The 24,904-nt window shown below is 34.5% G+C and overlaps 2 protein-coding genes across 2 annotated transcripts; both read left to right on the top strand.

Annotated features, from left to right (window-relative positions):
* The first annotated feature begins 1,056 nt into the window (after nucleotides 1-1,056).
* Nucleotides 1,057-13,303, top strand: adpgk2 (ADP-dependent glucokinase 2). The gene is made up of 6 exons (XM_073827445.1): nucleotides 1,057-1,280; nucleotides 3,164-3,323; nucleotides 7,467-7,657; nucleotides 8,182-8,278; nucleotides 8,388-8,524; nucleotides 8,921-13,303. Exons 1-6 carry the CDS (start codon nucleotides 1,088-1,090, stop codon nucleotides 9,589-9,591), a joined length of 1,449 nt encoding a protein of 482 aa, XP_073683546.1. The 5' UTR covers nucleotides 1,057-1,087; the 3' UTR covers nucleotides 9,592-13,303.
* Nucleotides 13,304-14,924: 1,621 nt separating this feature from the next.
* On the top strand, nucleotides 14,925-24,018 carry psma3 (proteasome 20S subunit alpha 3). The gene is made up of 11 exons (XM_073826822.1): nucleotides 14,925-15,046; nucleotides 15,522-15,604; nucleotides 15,849-15,972; nucleotides 16,546-16,647; nucleotides 18,376-18,449; nucleotides 18,578-18,650; nucleotides 20,461-20,526; nucleotides 21,066-21,112; nucleotides 22,062-22,129; nucleotides 23,648-23,712; nucleotides 23,793-24,018. Exons 1-11 carry the CDS (start codon nucleotides 15,026-15,028, stop codon nucleotides 23,835-23,837), a joined length of 768 nt encoding a protein of 255 aa, XP_073682923.1. The 5' UTR covers nucleotides 14,925-15,025; the 3' UTR covers nucleotides 23,838-24,018.
* The last annotated feature ends 886 nt before the right edge of the window (nucleotides 24,019-24,904 follow it).

The raw sequence follows: 24,904 nt of genomic DNA, 5'->3' as shown, positions 1-24,904 counted from the left end.
CATATGAGTCCCTCAGTTGTCCTCAAAATATTTAATATTTTGCAGATTCTGAAAGGGGGATGTAAACTTTTGACCTCAAGTTTATCTATATATCTATCCAAGCCAATATCACAGAAACTATCCAATAGGCATATCCATGCAGAAACATAACACTCCAGTCCATCTGTGACTATTTAACTCTCTGTTTATGTATAGCTCTGCCACATGAATGAGATGTAGTTACACTGAAACCAGATATATTCACGTCAGGCTGTTTGCTGAGTCAAGAACAACCAATTTGAGAAGGTAGATCACATTTCAGGTTTGTAAAATCTGCAACAGTACAATAAAGAAATCCCTCAGTGTCCTATTAAGCCTTTAAACACTTAATATGTACGCTATACATGTAGTAGTCTGTAGTTAATTAAACGTTGAACTTTTATTTTGAAACAAAACAATCAAAAATGACTTGGTTCTTACTAGAACCAGTAAACATTGCCGGCAAATACACAAATAGTCTACCTCTAGGGGGCGCAAGGCTGCTCAAAAATCCCAAAGCCCTATTAACACCCATTCAAATCGCAGAACGTTATTTTCTTTAGTAGAGAAGTGTACACAAAGTACACTACAATCATTTAAATATATTACATCTACGCATTTGTTACCTATCATGTAAATTCGGTTTTGCAATAAAACAATCTGTATAAATGATTATGAAAATTCTAATCGGTTAATCATCAACTGTTATGATTGGTCCATCCCAATAGCGCGGAGAAAAGTAACACGTATCACGTGACAACGTGTCTACGTGGAAGGTAAATAGCGGCTTGAATAGTAATCACTATTTTAATACCTAAATGACAAAGACATTTTATAAGTAGTGAAGTGAGAGCACAAAGTGAATATTAAATAATAATAATAATGCAGAATTAGTATTTAGATATTTTCTTATTTTCTCAGCTACGCTTATGTGGATAAGCCATAGGGATAAGTTCACGCCGTTCTATCCTCTTATGTTTCTAAAGCAGAAGAAAACATCCGCCCCCTGATTCAACATTACTCGCTCAGGAAGAAGGAGAGAAGGCAGGAGTGTGTTCATAAATCTGCAATGGCCATTGAGCTGCTCTCTGGTGTCAAATATGGCTCGTTTTTGTCACTTGCAGTGTTGTTGGTGGCGTATTGGTTCCGATCTCAGGACGGTTCGGTTCTGGACGACAGGCTGGACGCGGTTCTGTCTTCATTGCTGCGCGCAGAGAGAAAAGGGGGCATGAACGGCGTGTCCAGACCGCGAGTGGCTATAGGTACAGACTTTAAGTGCACTTAACAGCATGCAAGAAATTATAATGATGATATGCAATACAAAGGCTTGTTTAGAATAAATTCTGCAGCTCTCAAAGTTAAGAATATCTGATGTAATAATAATATTTCTTTGTGTTTATTATTATAAAAAGTGGGTAAATATTTATATAATAAAGTATGAAATAATAAACGTTAAACGTATAATTTATGTAACAAAAATACAATAGTTTAACTTTTTGCCATTTTCAAAATAAACTCACTTTGAATAAATGAATAATTATACTTATTTAATGTAATGATGTGTATGTGACCCTGGACCACAAAACCAGTCATAAGGGTAATTTTTTTTTTTTAATTAAGATTTATACATAATCTAAAAAGCTGAATAAATAAGATTTTCATTGATGTATGGTTTGTTAGGATAGGACAATATTTGGCCGAGATATAGCTATTTGAAAATCTGCAGTCTGACGGTGCAAAAAAATCTAAATATTAAGAAAATCGCCTTTAAAGTTGTCAAATTGAAGTTCTTAGCAATGCATGTTACTAATCGAAAAGTACGTTTTAATATATTTATGGTAGGAAAATGACCAAATATCTTCATGGAACATGATTTTCACTTATTATCCTAATGATTTTTGGCATAAAAGAAAAATGGATAATTTTGACCCACACAATATATTTTTGGCTATTGCTACAAATATACCCATGCTATTTAAGACTGGTTTTGTCTTGACCCAGGGTCACATATATGTATTGACTGATTTTAGTTTTATGACTTAAATGTATTGATTTATTAATTGTTCTAATGAATTATTTACAATAAAATGAATAATGATAATTTTAACCAAATTATTTATACTATATAATATATATATATATATATATATATACACACACACACACACACACACACACACATTATACTTAAAGTAATACCATAAAAATGTATTTACTTGAAATAAAATAAACTAATTTAAACCTGTTTTATTTTATCTAGTTGCCAACGATGTTTCTCATTTTTATTAATTTAACTATGCACTAACAACTGAAACTGAAGTACCAATGGAAAAACAAAACACATAGGCATATATTTAAAAATAAAATCATAAAAGTGATAAAAACACAAAATAAAATTACAAAAACTTTAATTAAAATGACAATAAAAGTAGACAATATTAAAATAAAAACTAAATAAAAATCTAAAATAAAAATAGTATCCTAATGATACTAAATAACAGGTTTAAACTAATAATAGCTAATTTGTTATGCGCATTTTGTCATATTGGTCCTGATGTTTCCTGTCTGCAACATGTGCAGTTACGATTTTATCTGATAATATGGCTTGTTCTGCATTTAAAGATTGTTATCTTCTAGAAACAAGCTTGTGCTGGTGTTTTGCATGTTCATTTTGCATTCTTTTTTGCTGGTTTACACTTGTAACTTGTGCTGAGTGCTTATAAGGTAAAACAGCTCTGATAACCAGGTTTAGGCCTTGTTTACCAAACATCTTCAATCATTAACCTGAGTCACATACACACCCCAAAGCTATCAATGCAGAAAGTCCTGTTTATTCTAGACTCTTGATTCAATCTTTGTTATGGCAATATTTGACTGATTAGCAATCAATTGCAGTTCTATATGCATTGACTCATTTAACCTGATCTGTGATTTCACCCTATTATCTATTTTTAAACCGTGATACCTTTCATTTTGTTGCATCACCTTGTTCAGCTTCACCTTGTAGATGTGTTTGCTTTGGCCAACTATGCATGGCATCTAATCCAGTTTGTTCAGATATTGTATGACCTGTGATGCAAGTGTGTTTTGTTGGAAGTTCAAAGATTAAATTATTGTAATATGTGATCTCACTGTCTCTTATCAGGTTTTGGCGGCTGTGTGGATATCATAGTCAATGGAGTGAGTCTGCTAAACAAAATGGGTTTGAAACCGACAGACCAGCCCCTCCACCACGACTACATAGAGAACGCAGAGCAGCTGGCACAGAGTTTCGCCTACTTTTTTTCCCCCGGAGCTGCTTCTGAGTAAGTGAGAGTAGTTCAAGCATGTTCACAAAGCCCTTGGGACTGTAGAGATTGCGCAATGTAGCACAATACAGCTGTTGTGATTTATTTGACTTGAAGCCCGGGGTCAATTAAACTGTTTTACAAGTTTAACTGATTGCAAACTTCCGTTTTGTATTAGTTTGAAGAGTTGGAATTAAAACTAATTAACTGGTCCCAAGTTCCACAAAAGTTCACACAGGTATTGAACGACTGACGTTGTGTCACATTAATGAAATAATAATAATAAATAATATTGATCATTTGATTGAAGGAGTAGTTCACTTTCAGAACAAATATTTACAGATAATGTACTCACCCCCTTGTCATCCAAGATGTTCACGTCTTTCTTTCTTCAGTCGTAAAGAAATTATGTTTTTTGAGGAAAACATTTCAGGATTTCTCTCCATATAATGGACTTCTATGGTGCCCCCGAGTTTGAACTTCCAAAATGCAGCTTCAAAGGACTCTAAATGATCCCAGCCGATGAAGAAGGGTCTTATGTAGTGAAACAATGATTTTCTAAAAACATTTACAATTTATATACTTTTCAAGCTCACACAGAGTACACACAGAGCTAGACAAGACGAGCATTTGAGGTTAAAAAGAATATAAATTGGATTTTTTTTTTAGACAATAACCGATCGTTTTGCTAGATAAGACCCTTCTTTCCTCGGCTGGGATCGTTTAGAGCCCTTTGAAGCTGCATTTTGGAAGTTCAAACTTGGGGGCACCATAGAAGTCCATTATATGGAGAGAAATCCTGAAATGTTTTCCTCCAAAAACATACTTTCTTCAGTCCTTAGAAAATTAAGACATGAACGTCTTGGATGACAAGGGGGTGAGTACATAATCTGTAAATTTTTGTTCTGAAAAATGAAAACTTGGCCCTCAGGCCATTCAAGATGTAGATGAGTTTGTTTCTTCATCAGAACAGATTTGGAGAAATTCAGCATTACATCTCTTCCTCACTAATGGATCCTCTGCGGTGAATGGGTGCCGTCAGAATGAGAGTCCAAACAGCTGGTAAAAACATCAGAATAATCCATACAATCTAGTCTAGTTAATGTCTTGTGACACGAAAAGATGAGTGTTTGCAAGGAACATATGCAACTTTTAAAACCGTTGCTTAAGTCTTCTATCCCTAATATTGCTTTTTCTTTGAAAATAATAATATAATCTAATAATCTTTGTTTTATGTGCAACTTCGAAAAGTATTTTTTATTTGCAGTTTTTTCATGATAACAATATATATTTACACCCCCCTTTCAGAATCTGCAAAATGTTATTTAATTATTTTACCAAAGTAAGAGGGATCATACAAAATGCATGTTATTGTTTATTTAGTACCGACCTGAATAAGATATTCCATTCACTGATGCTCCAAAAGGAAAAACGATACATTAAGAGCTGGGGGGTGAAAACTTTTGAACAAAATGGAGATGTGTAAATTTTTCTCATTTTGCCTAAATATCTTTTTTTTTTTCATTTAGTACTAGAAGCTACAGAATATACTAACATGTTTCCCAGAAGACAACATAAGTTAAATTTACCCTGATCTTCAGATTCAGGCTCTTAATGCATGTTTTTTCCTTCTGGAGCATCAGTGAGCGTTTGAACCTTCTGTAATAGTTGCATATGAGTCCCTCAGTTAAAAAGATGGATCTCTAAATTATCATACAGTCATTGTTTCAAAACCGTTGCTTAAGTATGAGTCCTCTATCCATAATATTGCTTTTTCTTTGAAAATATGAGAGAGATGTTCACTGTTTGCAAGCAAAAAGAATCTAAAACCTTTCTAAACAAATACGTTAGTGGATGTTGATGTGAGAGGACAACAGGGAATGAACTTTTTCACTGAAGGAAAGCATCATTATGGATCATAGACTCTATTTTGGCTAGAAGTTTAAAGTTAAAATGCCATAATGATGGATTTGTTTCTTATAAACATGTTTTTTTTTTTTATCAATTGATGGATTGTGGATAATTATGATGTGCTGTTTGGACTCTCATTCTGACGGCACCCATTTACAAATCTGGATGGGCTGAGGGTGTACAAATGTTCACATTTTCATATTTGAGTGAACTGTTCCTTTAAGTTTTAAAAAGAAAGTCTGAAATGCGTCAGACCTTCTTCATTTTGTTGTGTTGGCATTATGGCAGCTGCCTCCTGCAAGAGAATTCACACTTGAGAGCGGAATGATAGGCTTCTCAAGATAACATTGCAGTTATGTTGAGACGCTGCATAGTGCTGTTTGAGCCATGTCTGAATGAACTGTAATTTACAGTTATGACTGCCAAAGCCATGCAGAAGCATTTGGAGACACGAGTGCTTCTGTTTTATCACATGTTTGGATTGATGTGTGAATTTGTTCTCTAGATAATAGATCAGAGTGGAGTTTTTTTTTTTTTTTTTTTTTTTTCAGCTAAAGAGGATTTTAAGCCTGGAGATTATGTGAAAGTTTTTGAAATGTTTTGTATTCAAATATGTTCAGGTTGCATGACACTGCTAGTGAAACAATGTTAATTTGAACAATAATTGAACCAGTCCAAACATTAACAAATGGTTGATTTATAATTAAATGCAGTGAAAATGGCTTTCTTACACTTCAGTTTTGTTAAAAATTGATTTTATTTTCTTTATACATGTTCCTGTTCTTAATGTGAATGATTGATCAGTTAGGATGATCCAAAAAAAAGGATTTGTACTCAGAAATTGTTAGTGAATTTTCTAGTAAAGAACAAAATAAGCAACATGTTGAATAAAATGTGAAATTTTGAAGGAACCTGCTGAAAAAAAAAACTGCTAAAACCAGCCTAGGCTGGTCTTAGCTGGTCTTTACTGGTTTAAGCTGGAAGTAGCTGGTTTTAGCTGGTCTCCCAGCCTGACCAGCAAAGACCAGCCTGACCAGCCTTGCCAGGCTGGAAAAGTGACCAAACCCCTCTAAAACCAGCCTGCTGACAAGCTAAAACCAGGCTGGTTGACCAGCTAAAATCAGCCAACCAGCCTAGGCTGGTTTTAGCTGTTTGTTTTTTTTTCACCAGGGTAGAAAGACTAAAATAGTACTCTGATAAACTTTGTTTTATGTACAACTTTGAAAATAATTTTTTAATTGCAATTTGTTTCATGATAACAATATATATGACGATAGTTACAGTTGAGGTCAAAAGTTTACACCCCCCTTTCAGAATCTCCAAAATGTTATAAAAATGATTTTACCAAAATAAGAGGGATCATACAAAATGCATGTTATTGTTTGTTTAGTACTGATCTGAATAAGATAGGAAAAAACTAAGCATTAAGAGCTGATGCATCAAGGGTGAAAACTTTTGAACAGAATGGAGATGTGTACATTTTTCTTATTTTGCCTAAACATCATATTTTTTCATTTAATACTGCCCTTCAGAAGCCACAGAAGATAACTAACGTGTTTCCCAGAAGACAAAATAAGTAAAATTTACCCTGATCTTCATATTCAAAAAGTTTTCACCCCCGGCTCTTAATGCATGGTTTTCCGTACTGGAGCATCAGTGAGCGTTTGAACCTTCTGTAATAGTTGCATATGAGTCCCTCAGTTGTCCTCAATGTGAAAAGATGGATCTCAAAATCATACAGTCATTGTTGGAAAGGGTTCAAATTCACAAAAATGCTGGAAAACCAAAGAATTTTTGGAAACTGAAGGACTTTTCCGAAGAACTGCAGGCAGTTTAACTGTTCAGGACAAACAAGGGACTCATGAACAACTATCACAAAACAAAAACACACAGCTGTTCAGGTAACAACACAGTATTAAGAATCAGGTAATTTTTGACCTCAACTGTATGTCCTGTTTCACTCAGAAATGCCACTTTACGGAAGTAAAATGAGTTGTAAATGCTGTTTTAATTATTTTTTTAGTTTTTTAGTGACTATTCATAATACTTTTTTCATCCAAAGTGACAGAAAGAACTCTTTAAATCCATGACTTGAAGGTGCAAAACAGGATGGCAATTAATATAAACAGGTTTTGAATCATTACTTTATAGCACTGAGCCTACAGCCTTGTATTAACAGCCTAGAACAGCCAGAGTAAGGCCCCACCTGTGTTGGTTGTACTGCTGACAGCCTTTTTTTGTTTTCCATAGGAGATTTGTGATGAATGACACACTCTTCAGTGAGATGGTGGAGGCTTCTCGAGAGTTACCAGGAAACAGGTGGTCAATAGGAGGAAATGCACCTGTCATGGCCAGCAGGATGGCGCTGGAAGGATGTGATGTGCTGTTAGGGGGCAGTTTCAGCACCGATTTCACCGAAATCCTCTCACAGCGTATCACAGGTGCTGTAACAGTCTTACGTTGAAAAAGCCTTTTCGATTCAATATTGTAAATACAACAAGAACACTTTAAAATCTTTTTTTTTTTTTTTCCTTTAATGTGGCCCTGGACCACAAAACCAGTCATAAGGGTCAATTTTTCGAAATTAAGATTTATACATCATTATAAATAAGCTTTGCTTTGACATATGGTTTGTCAAGATAGGATACAACTATTTAAAAATCTGGAATCTAAGGGTGCAATAAAATCTAAAAGTTTTGATATATTTACAGGAGGAAATTTACCAAATATCTTCATGGAACATGATCTTTACTTAATATTGTAATGATTTTTGGCATAAAAGAAAAATCAATAGTTTTGACCCATACAATGTATTTTTGGCTATTGTTACAAGTATACCCATGTGGCTTAAGACACAAAGGGTCACAAATGAGCATTTTATGAACTCATTTTGAAGTATTTTTTCTACTTGCTACAGCTGTCTTTCATATTTTCCATTGCATTTAATTACCTTGTTTCTCCTCAGTGGCTGGAAACACAGTGGATGAGCCAGACATCCACCTGATCCTGGAGTATCCCACAGGTGCCACATGGGGGCCATACACTTCCCGAAGAGCCAACAGGTCGGTTTACATTAGGATTTACTTTCAGATTTTTTGTTTTTACTATATTTTCAATCTAAACGTTTCTGTTAGTGTTGTTCTCTAAATGTTTTTTCTTGCATTGTTGTAGGTATATTGTCCATAGTGATGACCATAATCCATATCTAGACTCCATGGAGCAATTTCAGGAGAAGCTGAACAGCTTCAAACCAGATCTGCTTGTTGTAGGAGGGCTACAGATGATGGACAGCTTCCCTTTCAAACAGGGTACGTGAATGAAGCAGCTCAATAGTAATAATTAACACTTCAAATTAACTTTTATTAAAGGGATAGATCACCAAAAAGATATGAGTCCCTCGGTTGTCCTCAGTGTGAAAAGATGGATCTCAAAATCACACAGTCATTGTTGGAAAAGGTTCAAATACACAAAAATGCTGACAAAAACAAAGAAGGATTTTTCTGAAGAACAGCAGGCAGTTTAACTGTTCAGGACAAACAAGGGACTCGTAAATAACCTTCACTAAAAAAAAAAAAAACACACAGCTTTCAGGTCAGTACTAAATAAACAACATGCATTTTGTATGATCCCTCTTATTTGCAGATTCTGAAAAGGGGATGTAAACTTTTGACCTCAACTGAGATTTTACTCTCTGTTTCCTCTAGGAGAGCGTGAGGCTTTGCTGGGAAAGCTGGCGACAATGTTATCCTCTGCATCCCCTCAGACTGCTGTCCATTTCGAGATGGCCAGCTTCGTCGATGAGAGCCTGATGTCAGATCTCCTAGAGTTTGTTCTTCCTCACGCTGACTCCTTGGGCATGAACGAGCAAGAGCTGCCCAATCTCCTGAGCCTTTTCCGTGGTAGCAACTTGACCGTCCTTTCCGACCCCAACCCACGCGTAGCTACGGTGCTGGACCAGATGCGAGAACTCTACCGCCTGGTAAACGAGCGCCACCAGGAGGCCGGTACGGGTCGGCCGCTCACACGTCTTCACGTCCACACTTTAGCTTTCCAGGCCATAATCGTCAAACGTGGCTCCAAGTGGAAGAACACTATGTCTGCCACGGCCAAAGCATCTCTGACCGCCAACAGGCACGTCTGCGGCTCGCCAGACATCGATCTCAGTAAAGCACGGCTGATTTTGGACGAATCGTTTTCCATTAGCAGGCAAGAAGGAAGTCAGAGAATCCCGCTTCAGGAATCTCGACCCGTTTCCTGCTGGGATGAGGACGGCTATGAGATTTGCGTGGCTCCTGTGCTGGTGTGCACTGAGGTGTACCAGACTGCTGGAGGAGGAGACAACATCTCTGCCGCTGGGCTTGTACTACAGATCTGAATATGAGATGTCTTTGTTTTATTTAGTCTTTGTTTTATTTTATTGCGTTATTTTATTTTTTTGTGGGGGAAAAACATCGAGACAGATCATGTGCAATACAAACACTGGGTCCAGCTAATATAAAGTTAGGTGAATCTCACAAAGCCTGTAAACAACATATCCACATCTTATTTCACCCTTAAATCACAAGACACAAATTGGAGATTTTGCTCATTTTTTTTTTTTTAAATATTACTTTCTTTAAGCATTTAAGCAATTAAGCATACTTTTTAAACGAATTCTTTTTTCATTTACACTACCAGTCAAAAGTTTTTGAAACGTAAGATTTGTAATATTTTTCTCTTCTGCCTGCATTTATTTGATCCAATGTACAGCAAAAACAGTACGATTTTTAAATATTTGTACTATTTAAAATAATTGTTTTCTATTTGAATATAGTTTAAAATGTAATTTATTTCTGTAATTTCAAAGCTGAATTTTTAAGCATCATTACACAGTCACATGATCCTTCAGAAATCATTCTAATATTCTGATTTGAAAACAGCTGAGTATACAGTATCAGCTTTCTTTGAATAGAAAGTATCCAAGCTTTTGAATGATATAGTGTATAATTACAAGCTTTCAGATAAATGCTGATCTTTCTGAAATCCTGAAATAAAAGTACTCCACTGTTTTAAATATTGATAATAATAATAAATGTTTCTTGAACAGCAAATCAGCATATTAGAATGATTTCTGAAAGATCATGTGACACTGAAGACTGGAATAATGATGCTGAAAATTTAGCTTTTATCACAGGAATAAATTACATTTTAAAATATATTTAAATAGAAAGCAGTTATTTTAAATAGTAAAAATATTTCAAAATTTTACTGTTTTTGTTGTACTTCAAATAAATGCAGGCTTGAATTCTTTAAAAATCATTAAAAATCTCAATGTTCAAATACGTTTGACTGGTAGTGTATGTAAAAGGTTTTTTTAAAAAAAAATCTACTACAGTATGTATTATTGTAATTAGAAAAAAAATACTGTGTTATAGTAATGAGAATGTAATCAAAATGCACTGTCATCAATGCCAATTTAAAAAAAAATTTGCATGCAAAATATAATTTCTTATTTTAATCTTTTGATTTTTGTGTGAAATACGATCTGGACACTTTATAATGAGATTCACTATGTTTTCCTACGTATAGGTCAATTGTTTTCAGTTTGTTTTTCTTTACTCCTATCCAATATGTCTTAAAATGGCTTCGTAATCATTCACTTCACGCACATTAATTCAGCAGGGGCCAGTAATCTTGAAATATTACACGGAAGAATCTTTGAGCACCCAGAGTTCATTATATAATGACTGAAATCAATCAGTGAAGATGTACAGTAGCCCGCTATATTAATGTCAAGTGGAAATGCAGACAAACTTATTATGACTTAGGTCTTAAAGGGTCCATATTTGACCAAACATTGGTTTATCCTCATTGGTCGGATATTATTGATAACTTGTTTTATGCTCCGCCCACTCAAGTCACGTCTTTATTCTCATTCCGTAGCATCATCATATTCCACTGTAACGCTGTTGCATGTCTTCTGCTCTCATGTTTCTCGTCTTATTTATATCTTTAGCTTATTTTACAACACAACAACTGAATTCAAACACATGGCCTTTTTAATTAAAGGGACATGGCTTGATTTTTAACCTTAGGGAAGTGAAATGTTTTAAGGATAGTAATTTTAGCTTTTGTGAGTGTATCTCATGGAACTGTCAAGAACATGTCCCACTCAAAATCAAAAGAAAGAAATATATTATAGTAGTCTCAATTGAAAATAATTGGAATTACAAATAAAATTCAAGTTAAAAAAAAAACGAATACAAATTTGGAAGGAAAAATGTGCTTAACTGACATGTAAATAACATCATAATGCCTATGATTATAAAATTTTTATTTTATTTTGTTATGGTTTTATTTTTATTTATTTATTTTTTAATGATTTTATTTAATTTAATTAGTTTTTTTCACTACCAATCAAAAGTTTTTTAAGATTTTTAATGTTTTTTTCAAAGTCGCTTCTGCTCGCCAAAGTACAGCAAAACAGTAAAATATTGAAATATTTTTACTATTTAAAATAACTTTTCTATTTGAATATATTTAAAAAATGTAATTTATTCTTGTTATTTCAAAGCTAAATTTTTAGCATCGTTACTCCAGTCACATGATCCTTCAGAAATCATTCTAATATTCTGATTTGCTGCTCAAAAAACATTTTATTATTATTAGTATTAGCATGTTGAAAGCAGCTGAGTAGAATTTTTAGGTTTCTTTGATGAATAGAAAGTTCAGAAGAACAGCATTTACCTGAAATATAAATATTTTCTAACATTATAAATGTCTTTAGCATCCTTGCTAAATAAAAGTATTAATTTCTATAATTTCTTTCCGATAAATGCTGATCTTTGGATTATTCTATTCATCAAAGAATCCTAAAAAAAATATTCAACTGTTTTAAATATTGATAATAATAATTTAAAAAAATAATAATCATCAAATCAGCATATTAGAATGATTTCTGAAGGATCATGTGACATCGAAGACTGGGGTAATGATGCTGAAAATCACAGTAATAAATTACATTTTAAAATATATTCAAATAGAAAGTAGTTATTTTAAATAGTAAAAATATTTCACAATATTACAGCTTTTGCTTTAGGCTTGTTGAGCAGATCTTTAAAAAATATATATTTTTTTAAATCTTACTGTTCAAAAACTTTTGACTGGTAGTGTATGTGACCAGGGGGGTGTTCCATAAACCAAGTTTACCAAATAAGTCAGGCTTATTTCAGTTAGTCTGACTTATTTTGAGCCAAATCAAGTGACAATAAGTCAGACTAACTGAAATAAGCCTGACTTATTTGGTAAACTTGGTTTATGGAACACCCCCCTGGCTATGCTTTCATGAGATTCACCTCAGTACTTTAGTTATGTTCGAGTTCAAAAAAAGGAACTATTCCTGTTCTGGATGTAATAGGAAGCGAAAACCACTTATTTCCTTATGTGCAAAAACTACCTGCGTGCATATATTTTCAGGATGATGTTTTGAAGAAATTCAGCATTGATGATTTTACCTCTCAGAAACATCATATATGTGGTGAAGATAGTTGTGGGTGTCTCTTTTAACAGATTCAGAAATATCTCAGCAAATCTGGGCCCTGATTCTTTTCAGTCACATCTTCCGTTATTCACCCTGAGTGCAAATTATTACCTACCTCCTGTGCCTCTAAAAATATACCAAGCTTAACTGATGTCCGTCATGAATATCTTGTATACCTGCATTTATTTACACGATGGGTACATTAGAGATGCTAGTGTAAGCCGATATCAGACAGGAGATGGATGTTAAAGATGTCCCACCCGATGAGAGATATAGCTGATTTATGAAATATGTCTCAGGGATTACAGTAGCCTGGATGTCTTAGATCCACAACACTTGAGTTCGCACCAATTTAGCTGTGACAGAGAGCAGCTGGTGTGATTCTGAATGAGAACTGAGCCTGTAGCACACTGACCCACTGATGGTCCAGTAGATTTGAAGAATCCTTAGTGTGAAAAATAGCAGTGGATACTTTTGTGAATGTGATTTGTGTGTTTATTCATAATGTGATAATGCAAGAGGGATTTAAGGGGTTTATGCATGAATGAAGCAAGTGTAGCATTGGAGTTATTACAGAATGGTGGTTATTGAGCGCTGTGCTGCGTAAGCTGGACATGAGTTGTTATGAAATGCCTTTTTCTCTTTACTTCTTTTGTCTTGGCCATGTGCGGTCTGTCAGCAACAGCTGATCTGAAGGGAAAAGACCTTATTTTTAAATGACGTCTTTGGATTTGACTGTAATAAAATATTACATTCCATTTATGGTACACTGTTGTGTGTTTCTGATTATTTTATTGACTTTGAATCGTTTTAATTGGGATATTATGGAACAGTTGAGGTCAAACTAACACCTTTTGTTTGGTTCATGAATGTTTAGTACTGTTTAGTGATATATTTCAGAATATTTAGAAACACAGTGCGGGTCAAAAAGCCTCTCTTCATTTGAAAAAGCATGTTATTTTTTTATTTAGTACTGACCTGAATGAGATATTTCACATAAAAGACTATTACATATAGTCCACAAGAGAAAATAATACGCTTGATTCTTAATACTGTGTTGCTACCTGAATGATCAACAGCTGTGTTTTTTGTTTAGTGATAGTTGTTCATGAGTCCATTGTTTGTCCTGAACAGTTAAACTGCCTGCTGCTCTTCAGAAAAATCCTTCAGGTCCCACAAATTCTTTGGTTTTTCAGCATTTTTGTGTATTTGAACGCTTTCCAACAATGACTGTATGATTGTGAGATCCAACTTTTCACACTAAGGACAACTGAGGGACTCATATGCAACTATTACAGAAGGTTCAAACGCTCAGTGATGTTTCAGAAGGAAAAACAATGCATCAAGACTGAGCCAGAGGGTGAAAACTTTTGAACAGAATGTTCAAAACATGTTCTGTTTCTTATTTTGCCTAAATATCCTATTTTTTTTCATTGAGTATTGCCCTTCAGAAGCTACAGACGATACTTGCATGTTTTCCAGAAGACAATATAAGTAAAAATTTACCTTGATCTTCAAATTCTTTTAATGCATTGTGTTTCCTTCTGAAGAATCAGTGAGCGTTTGAACCTTCTGTAATAGTTGAGTCCCTCAGTTGTCCTCAGTGTGAAAAGATGGATCTCAAAATCATACAGTCATTGTTGGAATGCTGAAGCAGGCAGTTTAACTGTTCAGGACAAACAAGGGACTCTATGACTGAACAAAAAAACACAGCTTTGGATCATTCAGGTAACAATACAGTATTAAGAATCAAGTGTATGCAAACTTTGAAAGGGGGGGATCTGTATAAATTCAGCTATTATTTTCTCTGTGGACTAGATGTAAACATCTTTTATGTGACACATCTTATTCAGGAAAAAACATGCATTTTTTATGTATGATTCCTCTAATTTTGGTCAAACAATTAACATTTTGCAGATTCTGCAAGGTGTATGTAAACTTTTGACATCAAATCTAGATTTTAATAGATTAATAGTATGGAATAGTATTTTAATAGTAATGTCTCCTCATAGTATGTTTATTTCGATAGTATATCGTTTAACAAACGCTGTAATTTAAATCTCCAAATATAAAAATACAGCAAAGACGCTAACTTTTATTTCTAGTCTCCAACTTTTATTGCGAAAGACTGACCCGCTTCCGGCTCGAGAGGATCTGATTGGTCGGAACGGTGTCCAATCACATAGCTCGTTGATCTCAGGTGGCAGTGAGAGAGCCGATGCGCTGAGGAGTCTGCGGCTGCTAATGCTGAATATTTACTTTCCTTTATAGTTGATCACCGTCAATTACAATGAGCTCTATTGGGACCGGGGTGAGTGGATGTAATAATACAAAATGTATCATAGCGTTTGAATGAGCTCTGATCCACAAAGAGCGATTAAATAAAGAGTACGTGTATGTCTGTGTCATTCTGAAGCTAATAAGCTACTGCTAGTGTGCAGGGTCAGAATAAAGCATTAGTGTTTTATTCTGTTTTAGCCTAAATAAAGTTAATAAAGAGTTTTCATATTTATGTAGCTTAAGGTGTTTTCTTTTACATGGATTAGTTGTGTGTTTTTTGCACAATTTTATCTCCGCTGAGTCACTGCTCGCTAACAATGAATGATAGCAGTTCAAATGAAAAGTCACTGTGGAGGCAAAGTGAAAGTAAATTTGATGTGCAGTACTTTTTTGGCCATCGATGCCCAGCTGTTTATTATTGTTATTTCAAATATTAAAAATGGGTTATTTATGTTAAATGACCACTAGTAATAATTGTTGACAGCTTTTCTTTTCTCCCCATCCAGTATGATTTATCCGCCTCCACCTTCTCACCTGATGGAAGGGTATTTCAGGTTGAGTATGCCATAAAGGCTGTAGAAAACAGCAGGTAATTATATAAACACTTATACACATTCAATCATCTAGGCAAGAAACATCTACATTTTAATTTGTTGTCTTAAGAGGTTTTACTTTCATTTTAATAAATGAGTGTGTTGTGCATTTTATGTCTAATGAAACTGTAAGTTAATATTTACATTTACATTTATTCATTTAGCAGACGCTTTTATCCAAAGCGACTTACAATTACATAATATTAAGATAATAATATATATTTTTTCACCATTCATTAGCACAGCAATTGGTATCCGCTGCAAAGATGGAGTCGTGTTTGGTGTAGAGAAGCTTGTTCTGTCCAAGTTGTATGAGGAGGGCTCCAATAAACGCATCTTCAATATTGATCGGCACGTTGGAATGGTGAGAATGTTGTTTACACAAATGCTTAAAACTTGTTAAGTAAGCATTGGTAGCTTATTTTATCAGGTCCTGTACAATATTTGAGATTACACACTTGGATAATTCTGATGTCAGTAAATAGATTGCAGTGTCACATTACATTGATTATTCAGTTAGTGAGATTTCTCTTATGCTCCACAAAGCTGCATTTATTTGATAAAAATAGAGTAAAAACAGTAATATTGTGAAATATTATTAGAATTTAAAATAACTGTTTTCTTTGTAATTCATTACTGTCCTGCAAAGCTGAAGGATGGAGTAAACATTTCTTATTATTCAACATGTATTATACATATTCTTCTTATTACTTTATGGATAATTGGAACAAAAAAAGCTTAAAATGTTTTGTAACATTATAATATATATATATATATATATATATATATATATATATATATATGTCTTCACTGTCACTTTTGATCAATTTAATGCATCTTTACTGAATTAAAGTATTAATTTATTACTTTCCCCAAACTTTTGGATGGTAGTGTAAATCTCTACATGTATATGAATCTCTGTCTTTATGTTTTCTAGGCTGTGGCTGGTCTTCTAGCAGATGCCCGATCTCTATCAGAAGTGGCCAGAGAAGAGGCTTCAAACTTCCGCTCCAACTATGGCCATGACATCCCACTGAAGGTAAGAGAGAAACTAAAGCACTAAATCACACAAAAATGGACATTATACTACCATTTACTCACCGTCAGTTATTTCCTCACTGCAGAATGAGTCTATATGACTCATGTGCTGCATTAAATCGTCTTATATGATTTGTGTATACAGTGGTCTAAATTATGGGAATAATATTATATTTACCAGCCAAAAAATGGGTTTTAGTCAGTTGTTTCTGTCTTTTGCTGTAGTGTGTCAGTAGAAAATATAAGTTTATATTTCCAAACATTCATTTAGCCAATAATTGTAATAATCCAGTGAGATTTTTGTTTGTAAAAGGAGTCTGACAACAGCCATTACTCCTCACAGAGATCTGATCCCATCATCATCCAGTCTGTTTAAAAAGACTAAATCTAGAAGAACTGTGGCAACATCTCTAAGATGCTTTAAGAAACCTACCTGCAAAGCTACAGTACTGTTAAAAGTTTTTGGCACTTGTGTAAAAATGCTGTAAAATGAGGATGCTGTTTTAGTCAACTTAACCTATTAACTAAATGAAATCAACATTTGGTGTGACCATCCTTTGCATTTAAAGTAGCTTTAGCCCTAGGTAAGTGCACCTAGGGCAAAAGCTACTTTAAATGCAAATGATGGTCACACCAAATGTTGATTTAAATTTAGTTAATAGGTTAAGTTAATTGATTAAAAACATTTTTTTTGACAGCATCCTCATTTTATAGCATTTTTACACAAGTGCCAAAAACTTTTAACAGTACTGTAGCTTTGCAGGTAGGTCTCTTAATGCGTCTTGGAGATGTTGCCACAGTTCTTTTTCGATTTAGTCTGTCTCAGTTTGTTCTGAGACAGATTTTTATTTGCACAAGGAGTCTGACAACAGCCATTGTTCCACACAGAGATCTGAGGGGTGTTCCATAAAACAAATTTACCAAATAAGCCAGGCTTATTTTAGTTAGTCTGACTTATTGTCATTTGATTTGGCTCAAAATAAGTCAGACTAACTGAAATAAGCCTGACTTATTTGGTAAACTTGTTTTATGGAACACCCCCCCAGATCCCATCATCATCCAGTATGTCTGGATTGACATGAAAAACAAAAAACTGAGACAGACTAAATCCAGAAGAACTCTGGTGACGTCTCCAAGATGACCTACCTGCCAAGCTACCGTACTGTTAAAAGTTTTAGGCACTTGTGTAAAAACGCTGTAAAATGAGGATGCTGTCAAATTTTGTTAATCAATTAACTTGTACTAATTCAATGAAATCAACATTTGGTGTGACCATCCTTTGCATTTAAAGTAGCTTTTGCCCTAGGTGCACTTGCATATAGTTGTCCAGGTAGGTATCTTGAAGCATCTTGGAGATGTTCTTCTGGATTTAGTCTGTCTCAGTTTGTTCTGTTTCTTCACATCATTCCAGACAGACTAAATGATGATGAGATCAGATCTCTGTGTGGAGCAATGGCTGTTGTCAGACTCCTTGTGCAAATAAAAATCTCACTGGATTATTACAATTAATGGCAAAATAAATGTTTGGAAATGTGAACTTATATTTCCTACTGACACACGACAGCAAAAGATAGAAATAATTGACTTAAAACAAGTTTTTAGCGGGTGAAAATACTAGCGTTCTAATAATTTTGGCCACCACTGTATATAAAAAAGAATGGAAATTCAATATAAATACATTTGAAAAGACATTCTGGTCATTGATATACTTTTCATATCATCCAAACAGCATCTTGCAGACAGAGTGGCCATGTATGTCCACGCTTACACATTATACAGTGCCGTGAGGCCTTTTGGATGCAGGTAGGTCTTTTGTAAAGTTTCAATAATGGATTTTCATTTTTATTATCATTGCATAATGCAAGTTTAATTGTTTTATTAGTATGTATGATGTGCTTTTAACTTGTTTTTCTCTTTATTAATTCCTTCAGTTTCATCCTGGGATCTTATGATGAAGATGATGGTGCACAGCTCTACATGGTTGACCCTTCTGGGATTTCATACGTAAGAGACCTCTTGCATAAACTGTTAATCAACACTTTATTACTTGAAAGGATAGTTCACCCAAAAATGAAAATTCTGTCTTTAATTACTCAGCCCAATGTCGTTTCAAACCCGCAAGACCTTCATTCATCTTCGGAACACAAATTTAGATATTTCTCTCTGACCCTCCACAGACAGTAAGGGTCTACCACATTCAGGGTCCAAAAAAGTACCAAGACCATCAACAAATTAGTCCATTTGACATCAGTGGTTCAACAGTAATTTTATGAAGCTATGAGAATACTTTTTGTGTGCAAAAAAACTAAAATAACAACTTTATTCAACAGTTCTTCTCCTCCGGGTCACCCTCGCGCCATTTTAGAGAGTACCACGATGTATGCGCATAGACATTGTGATAGTTTCCAAAATGGCACTAGGGTGACATGGAGAAGAATTGTTGAATACAGTTGTTTTATTTTTATTTTTTTGTGCAACTAAACGTATTCTCGTAGCTTCATAAAATTACAGTTGAACCACTGATGTCACGTGGACTATTTTGTCAATGTTCCTGGGACCTTTCCAGACCTTGACCATGACAGGACACTTGCTGTCTATGGAGGATCAGAGAGCTTTCGGATTTCATCAAAAATATCTTAAAGGAACACTCCACTTTTTTTTAGAAATAGGCTCATTCTCCAACTCCCCCCGAGTTAATAAGTTGATTTATACCATTTTGAAATCCATTCAGCCGTTCTCCGGTTCTGGCGATATCACTTTTAGCATAGCTTAGCATAGATCATTGAATCCTATTAGACCAATAGCATCGCGTTCAAAAATGACCAACGAGTTTCCATATTTGTTGTATTTAAAACTTGACTCTTCTGTAGTTATATCGTGTACTAAGACCGGTGGAAATGCAAAGCTGCGAGTTTCTAGACTGATAAGATTAGGAACTACACTTCCATTCCGGCGTAATAGTCAAGGAAGTTTGCTGCCGTAATATGGCCGAAGCAGGCGGAGTATTATCAGAAATGAGTTCCCAGCTAGTTTAGCATTTGCACATGTGCTGCGTGGTATTACTGCTCCTGCTTCAGCCTTATTACGGCAGCAAACTTCCTTGACTATTACGCCAGAATGGGAGTGTAGTTCCTAATCTTATCAGCCTAGAAAATTGAAGCTTTGCATTTCCGCTGGTCTTAGTACACGATATAACTACAGAAGAGTCAAGTTTTAAATAGGACAAATATCGAAACTCGTTGGTCATTTTTGAACGTGATGCTACTGGTCTAATAGGATTCAATGATCTATGCTAAGCTATGCTAAAAGTGATATCGCCAGAACAGGAGAACGGCTGAATGGATTGCAAAACGGTAAAACTCAACTTATTACCTCGGAGGGAAGTTGGAGAATGAGCCTATTTCCAAAAAAAGTGGAGTGTTCCTTTAATTTGTGTTCCGAAGACGAATGAAGGTCTTAGGGGTTTGGAACAACATAAGGGCCAGTAATTAATGATAGAATTTTAATTTTTGGGTGGACTATCCCTTTAACATACACTACCAGCTTACTAAATTTGTTTCTCATTATTTTGAAAATGTTTTGTTTTAAAGTCTTCTGCTTTAAAACTGACACTAGTTCTATATTTTGGATGTATGAATTTCTTCACAAAACTACAATGTTACCGTGATGTAAAAGCAGCCAAACCCTATCCAGCATATATGTGATTTCCTTCCAACAGTCAATATCCCTGCAGATTACATATTGTTTTCTACTAACCTGAACCTCCTGTATATGTATTTGCCTTTTTCATTAATATTTGGTGTCTTTTCGACAGGGTTACTGGGGCTGTGCTATTGGAAAAGCTAAGCAAGCTGCAAAGACCGAAATTGAGAAACTACAGGTATGTGATAATGCATTATATATAGAGTTATATTCATTATCTTACACTTAGAATATCCTTTTGTTAAGCAAGGATGAATACAATTGATCAAAAGTAACAGTAAAGACTGTTTTGAACATTGATTATGATAATAAGAAATGTTTTTTTGAGCAAATCAGCATATTACAATGATTTCTGAAGGATCATGTGAAGCTGAACAAATAATGATGCTGAAAATTCAGGAATAAATGACCATAAACTTTTGAAAAGTGGTGTACATCTATATGCTCTAGTATCTCATTTAATTTCATTTACTTCTCATTTAATCTAACAGTACTGCTGTGGTGTTTAGTATAAGCATGTTTGCCAGTCTTTTTTGGAACATGTTTAAACAAGAGTCAGCTACTTTCAGTACTGCAGGGACAACATCATTTAACAGTCTTGAAGTAACAGCATTATGCCATTACAACATTTCTTTTCAGCTTTGTTTAGCAGTGTTTTCATTTTAATGTCAATAGATTAAAGTGGCTAAACTTGTACATGTTAATCTTGTTTTTCAGATGAAAGACATGACCTGCAGAGAACTGGTGAAGGAAGTGGCAAAAATGTGAGTGGTTTTTGTTTATAACTTTAAGAATTGAGAAGACCTCAATGTAATGCATCATTCATATCCAACACAAGAGAGCAGCAGAGGTCCATGAAAACAAACCATAACCAGTCAAACTCTAGAATTGAGTGTTGTGCTTGAGCTTTTAAAGGTCTAGCTCAGCTGTTTTTTTTTTCTTATCTGTTAGGTTGCTGAATTTACAAAAATGCTGGCTTCTAATGAACAGGATTCCCACACCTTTTGACCAATCAATTTCAATGACTTTATTTTTGCATTGCATTCATAGTTCACTGCATTAGCACTTTTTAAAATCATCTTATTGAGATTGCACTCAGAAAATAAAAACTATTTCTAACTAATGTATTTATATATTAATAACTTAGAGAGAAGCATACATTATATGTGATCCTGGACCACAAAACCAGTCTTGAGTAGCACGGGTATATTTGTAGCGATAGCCAAAAATACATTGTATGGGACAAAACTATTGTTTTTTCTTTTATGCCAAAAATCATTAGGATATTAAGTACAGATCATGTTCCATGAAGATATTCTGTACATTTCCTACTATAAATATATCAAAACTTAATTTTTGATTAGTAATATGCATTGCTAAGAACTTCATTTGGACAACTTTAAAGGAGATTTTCTCAATATTTAGAGTTTTTTTTTGCGCCCTCAGATTCCAGATTTTTTAAATAGTTGTATCTCGGCCAAATATTGTCCTATCCTAACAAACCATACATCAAATCTCAATTTTTAAAAAACCCTTAACTGGTTTTGTGGTCCAGGGTCAAATATACACAATAGAAATTAATTAAATTCTGTAACTCTTCCAGGCTTTAAACTTTCCCACTATTTCCAAGTTGTCTAACATATTTATAGTATGCCATAACTAATTAAAGATGTTATATTTACACTGTTTAATAACTCTGTCATCTCTTCTCAGTATCTATATCGTTCATGATGAGGTGAAAGACAAATCCTTTGAGCTGGAGCTCAGCTGGGTTGGAGAAGGTAATTCTTTTATATTTTATATTCTACTTCCATCGTTACATTTCTTATTGGTTTTAGAAAAATTGTTGTAATACTTCAAGGGATAGTTCACCCAAAAATGAAAATACTGCCATTAATGTCTCACCCTCATGTCGTTCCAAATCTGCAAGACCTTCATTTATCGTTGGCAATATAAATTAAGATATTTTTGATGAGATCTGAGAGTGTTCTGATCCTGTATAGGCAGCAACACAACTACCACAATCAAGTTTGAGAAAAGTAGTAAGGACAATTGATAAATAGTCCATATGACATCAGTGGTTCAACCGTAATTTTATGAAGCTACTAGAATACTTTTTGTGTGCAAGCAAAGAAAATAATAAAACTATTTTATTCAGCAATTTTTCCTCTTGGTCTTTCATGCGCCTGTCAAAAACTGACATAGAAGAGAAAAAATCATTGAAGTCATTATTTTTGTTTTCTTTTGCGCACAAAAAGTATTCTTGTAGCTTCATAACAATAAAGCTGAACCACTGATTTCTGGGCCTTGAATGTGTCAGTTGCGTTACTGTCAATGGAGGGTCAGAAAGCTCTCGGATCTTATCAAAAATATCATAATTTGTATTCTAAAGATGAACGATGGTCTTACGGATTCGGAACAGTTTTAGTTTTGCAATTAATGACATAATTTACATTTTGGGAGAACTAGGCCTTTTCTTGTAAAGAAGTTTACTTCCAGAGCTCACCCCCTTACCATCCAAGATGTTCATGTCTTTCTTTTTTCAGTCATAAAGAAATTGTTTTTTGAGGCAAACATTTCAGGAATTTTCTCTATATAGTGGACTTCAATGGTGCCCCCCAGTTTAAACTTCCAAAATGCAGTTTTAATGCAGCTTCAAAGAGCTCTAAACGATCCCAGCTGAGGAAGAAGGGTCTTATCTAGCGAAATGTTCGGTTATTTTCTTAAAAAAAAAAAAAAAAAACACCATTTACAATTTGTATACTTTTTAACCTCAAATGCTCGTCTTGTCAAGCTTTGCTTGAACTCCAGGTCAATACAGTTAGGGTATGTCGAAAAAAACTCCCATCTCATTTTCTTCTCCAACCTTAAAACCGTCCTACATCGCTGCAGAAGTACCGACCCAGTGTTTACAAAGTAATCGCGCAAGGAGGGTCAAACAGCCTTTACAAAAAAAAAGGTAAATGTAGCTGGAGAAAATGAGATGTTTTCGACATTCCCTAACTGTCATGAACATTACATGCACTAGTATTTGAGGTTAAAAAGTATATTAATTGTATTTTTTTTTTAAGGTTTTTTTATTTTTCGCCAGATAATACCCTTCCTTCCTCGGCTGGGATAGTTTAGAGCCTTTTGAAGCAGCATTTAAACTGCATTTTGTAAATTCTCTGTAAATTTTTGTTCTAAGAAATGAACTTCTCCTTTAACACGTAACACAGCCTAGTTGATGAGCCTTTAAGTTTTCTCTATTGCGTGTTCAGCACCGAATCTATTGATACGTATTTTTCCCCTCTTTCTAGTCACAAAAGGAAGGCACGAGCTTGTCCCCAAAGACATCAAAGAAGAGGCTGAGAAATACGCTAAAGTAAGTTACTGTTCCTCTGGTAATAGTCACAACAACAGCTCTCTTCAGCATGGCTTATTGTCATATTTCTGCCCTGACAGGAATCCCTGGAGGAGGAGGATGACTCTGATGAGGACAACATGTAAACATGGTGTTGCAAACCTCTGTTTTTCCCATTTCACTGACTGTGTACCATGTTTCAGGCAACTCTCAACTTTACTGCAGACAATAAAAAAGTTTTTTATGTTTTGTAATGGACTAATGCAGTCCTATGTTTTCCTTTTGTGGGTTTCAGACTTGACAATAAATACGATTTATAAAAGAGAATGAGGCTCTGATTCAGACTCCTAAATTGGCATAATTACAGTTCATTAGATGGACAGCAAGCTTAGGCAAAGGTTCCACCTTCTCTTTTAGAAATTCTGTGGCGTGAATTGAATGATATTTACACACCCTGTCAAAAGAATGTGAGTATTACTAGGTTCGGCATAAGGGAGTAAATACAACATGCGTTTGGGTATAGATAAACAGTTTATCTTAAGAATTGACCATGAACTTAAGGTTAGTCACCAACATATGAAGCCTCAAAGCAAAACACTGTAAGTTACAATTTACTCAGAATCCACTGATATTGATACGAATAAAGATTTTACATAAATGGTAAAGACAATTTTGTCACTTCAAGTATAATTTCCTTTCAGTCATGCATAACTATTGTGGGATCTTTGTGTAGTTTTCTTGGCGTTTGAGGCTAAAGCTTTACACGTGACCTCTATTTTTAGCTCTATGTGTTGGAGATTACCTCTTATGTGATATGTAGAGTCTCAATGCTGCTTTCCCATGCACTTGTGCAATACGTTGTTTACTGATTAATGATTAGTCTGGTTAATTCATAAGAAAAAAGACAGATTTATTGATTGACACACAGACATTGTATCAACATTGCACAAATATGGATTACTTTATGATCTTCTTTACACATTAAAATTATATAATTTAGCTCTATAAACATATGACTAAATTCTTCCAGTCGCGTTTGCTGATGTACGTTATATCAACACTAAATCAAACACATATTCCTTAATATCTATCATACACATTCTTGAAACATTAAAAACGCAGCCTAAATGCTCTATCTGATTCAGAATCACAATATTTCAATGTCACGTTTAGTAAGTATTTCAGTCACACTATAATCATGCATAATAACTTG

Source organism: Garra rufa, chromosome 21 (genome assembly GCF_049309525.1).
Source record: "Garra rufa chromosome 21, GarRuf1.0, whole genome shotgun sequence".
NCBI classification, from domain to species: Eukaryota; Metazoa; Chordata; class Actinopteri; order Cypriniformes; family Cyprinidae; genus Garra; species Garra rufa.
The sequence above is the reverse complement of the archived record's forward strand: the minus strand, read 5'-3'. Positions and strand labels throughout refer to the sequence as shown.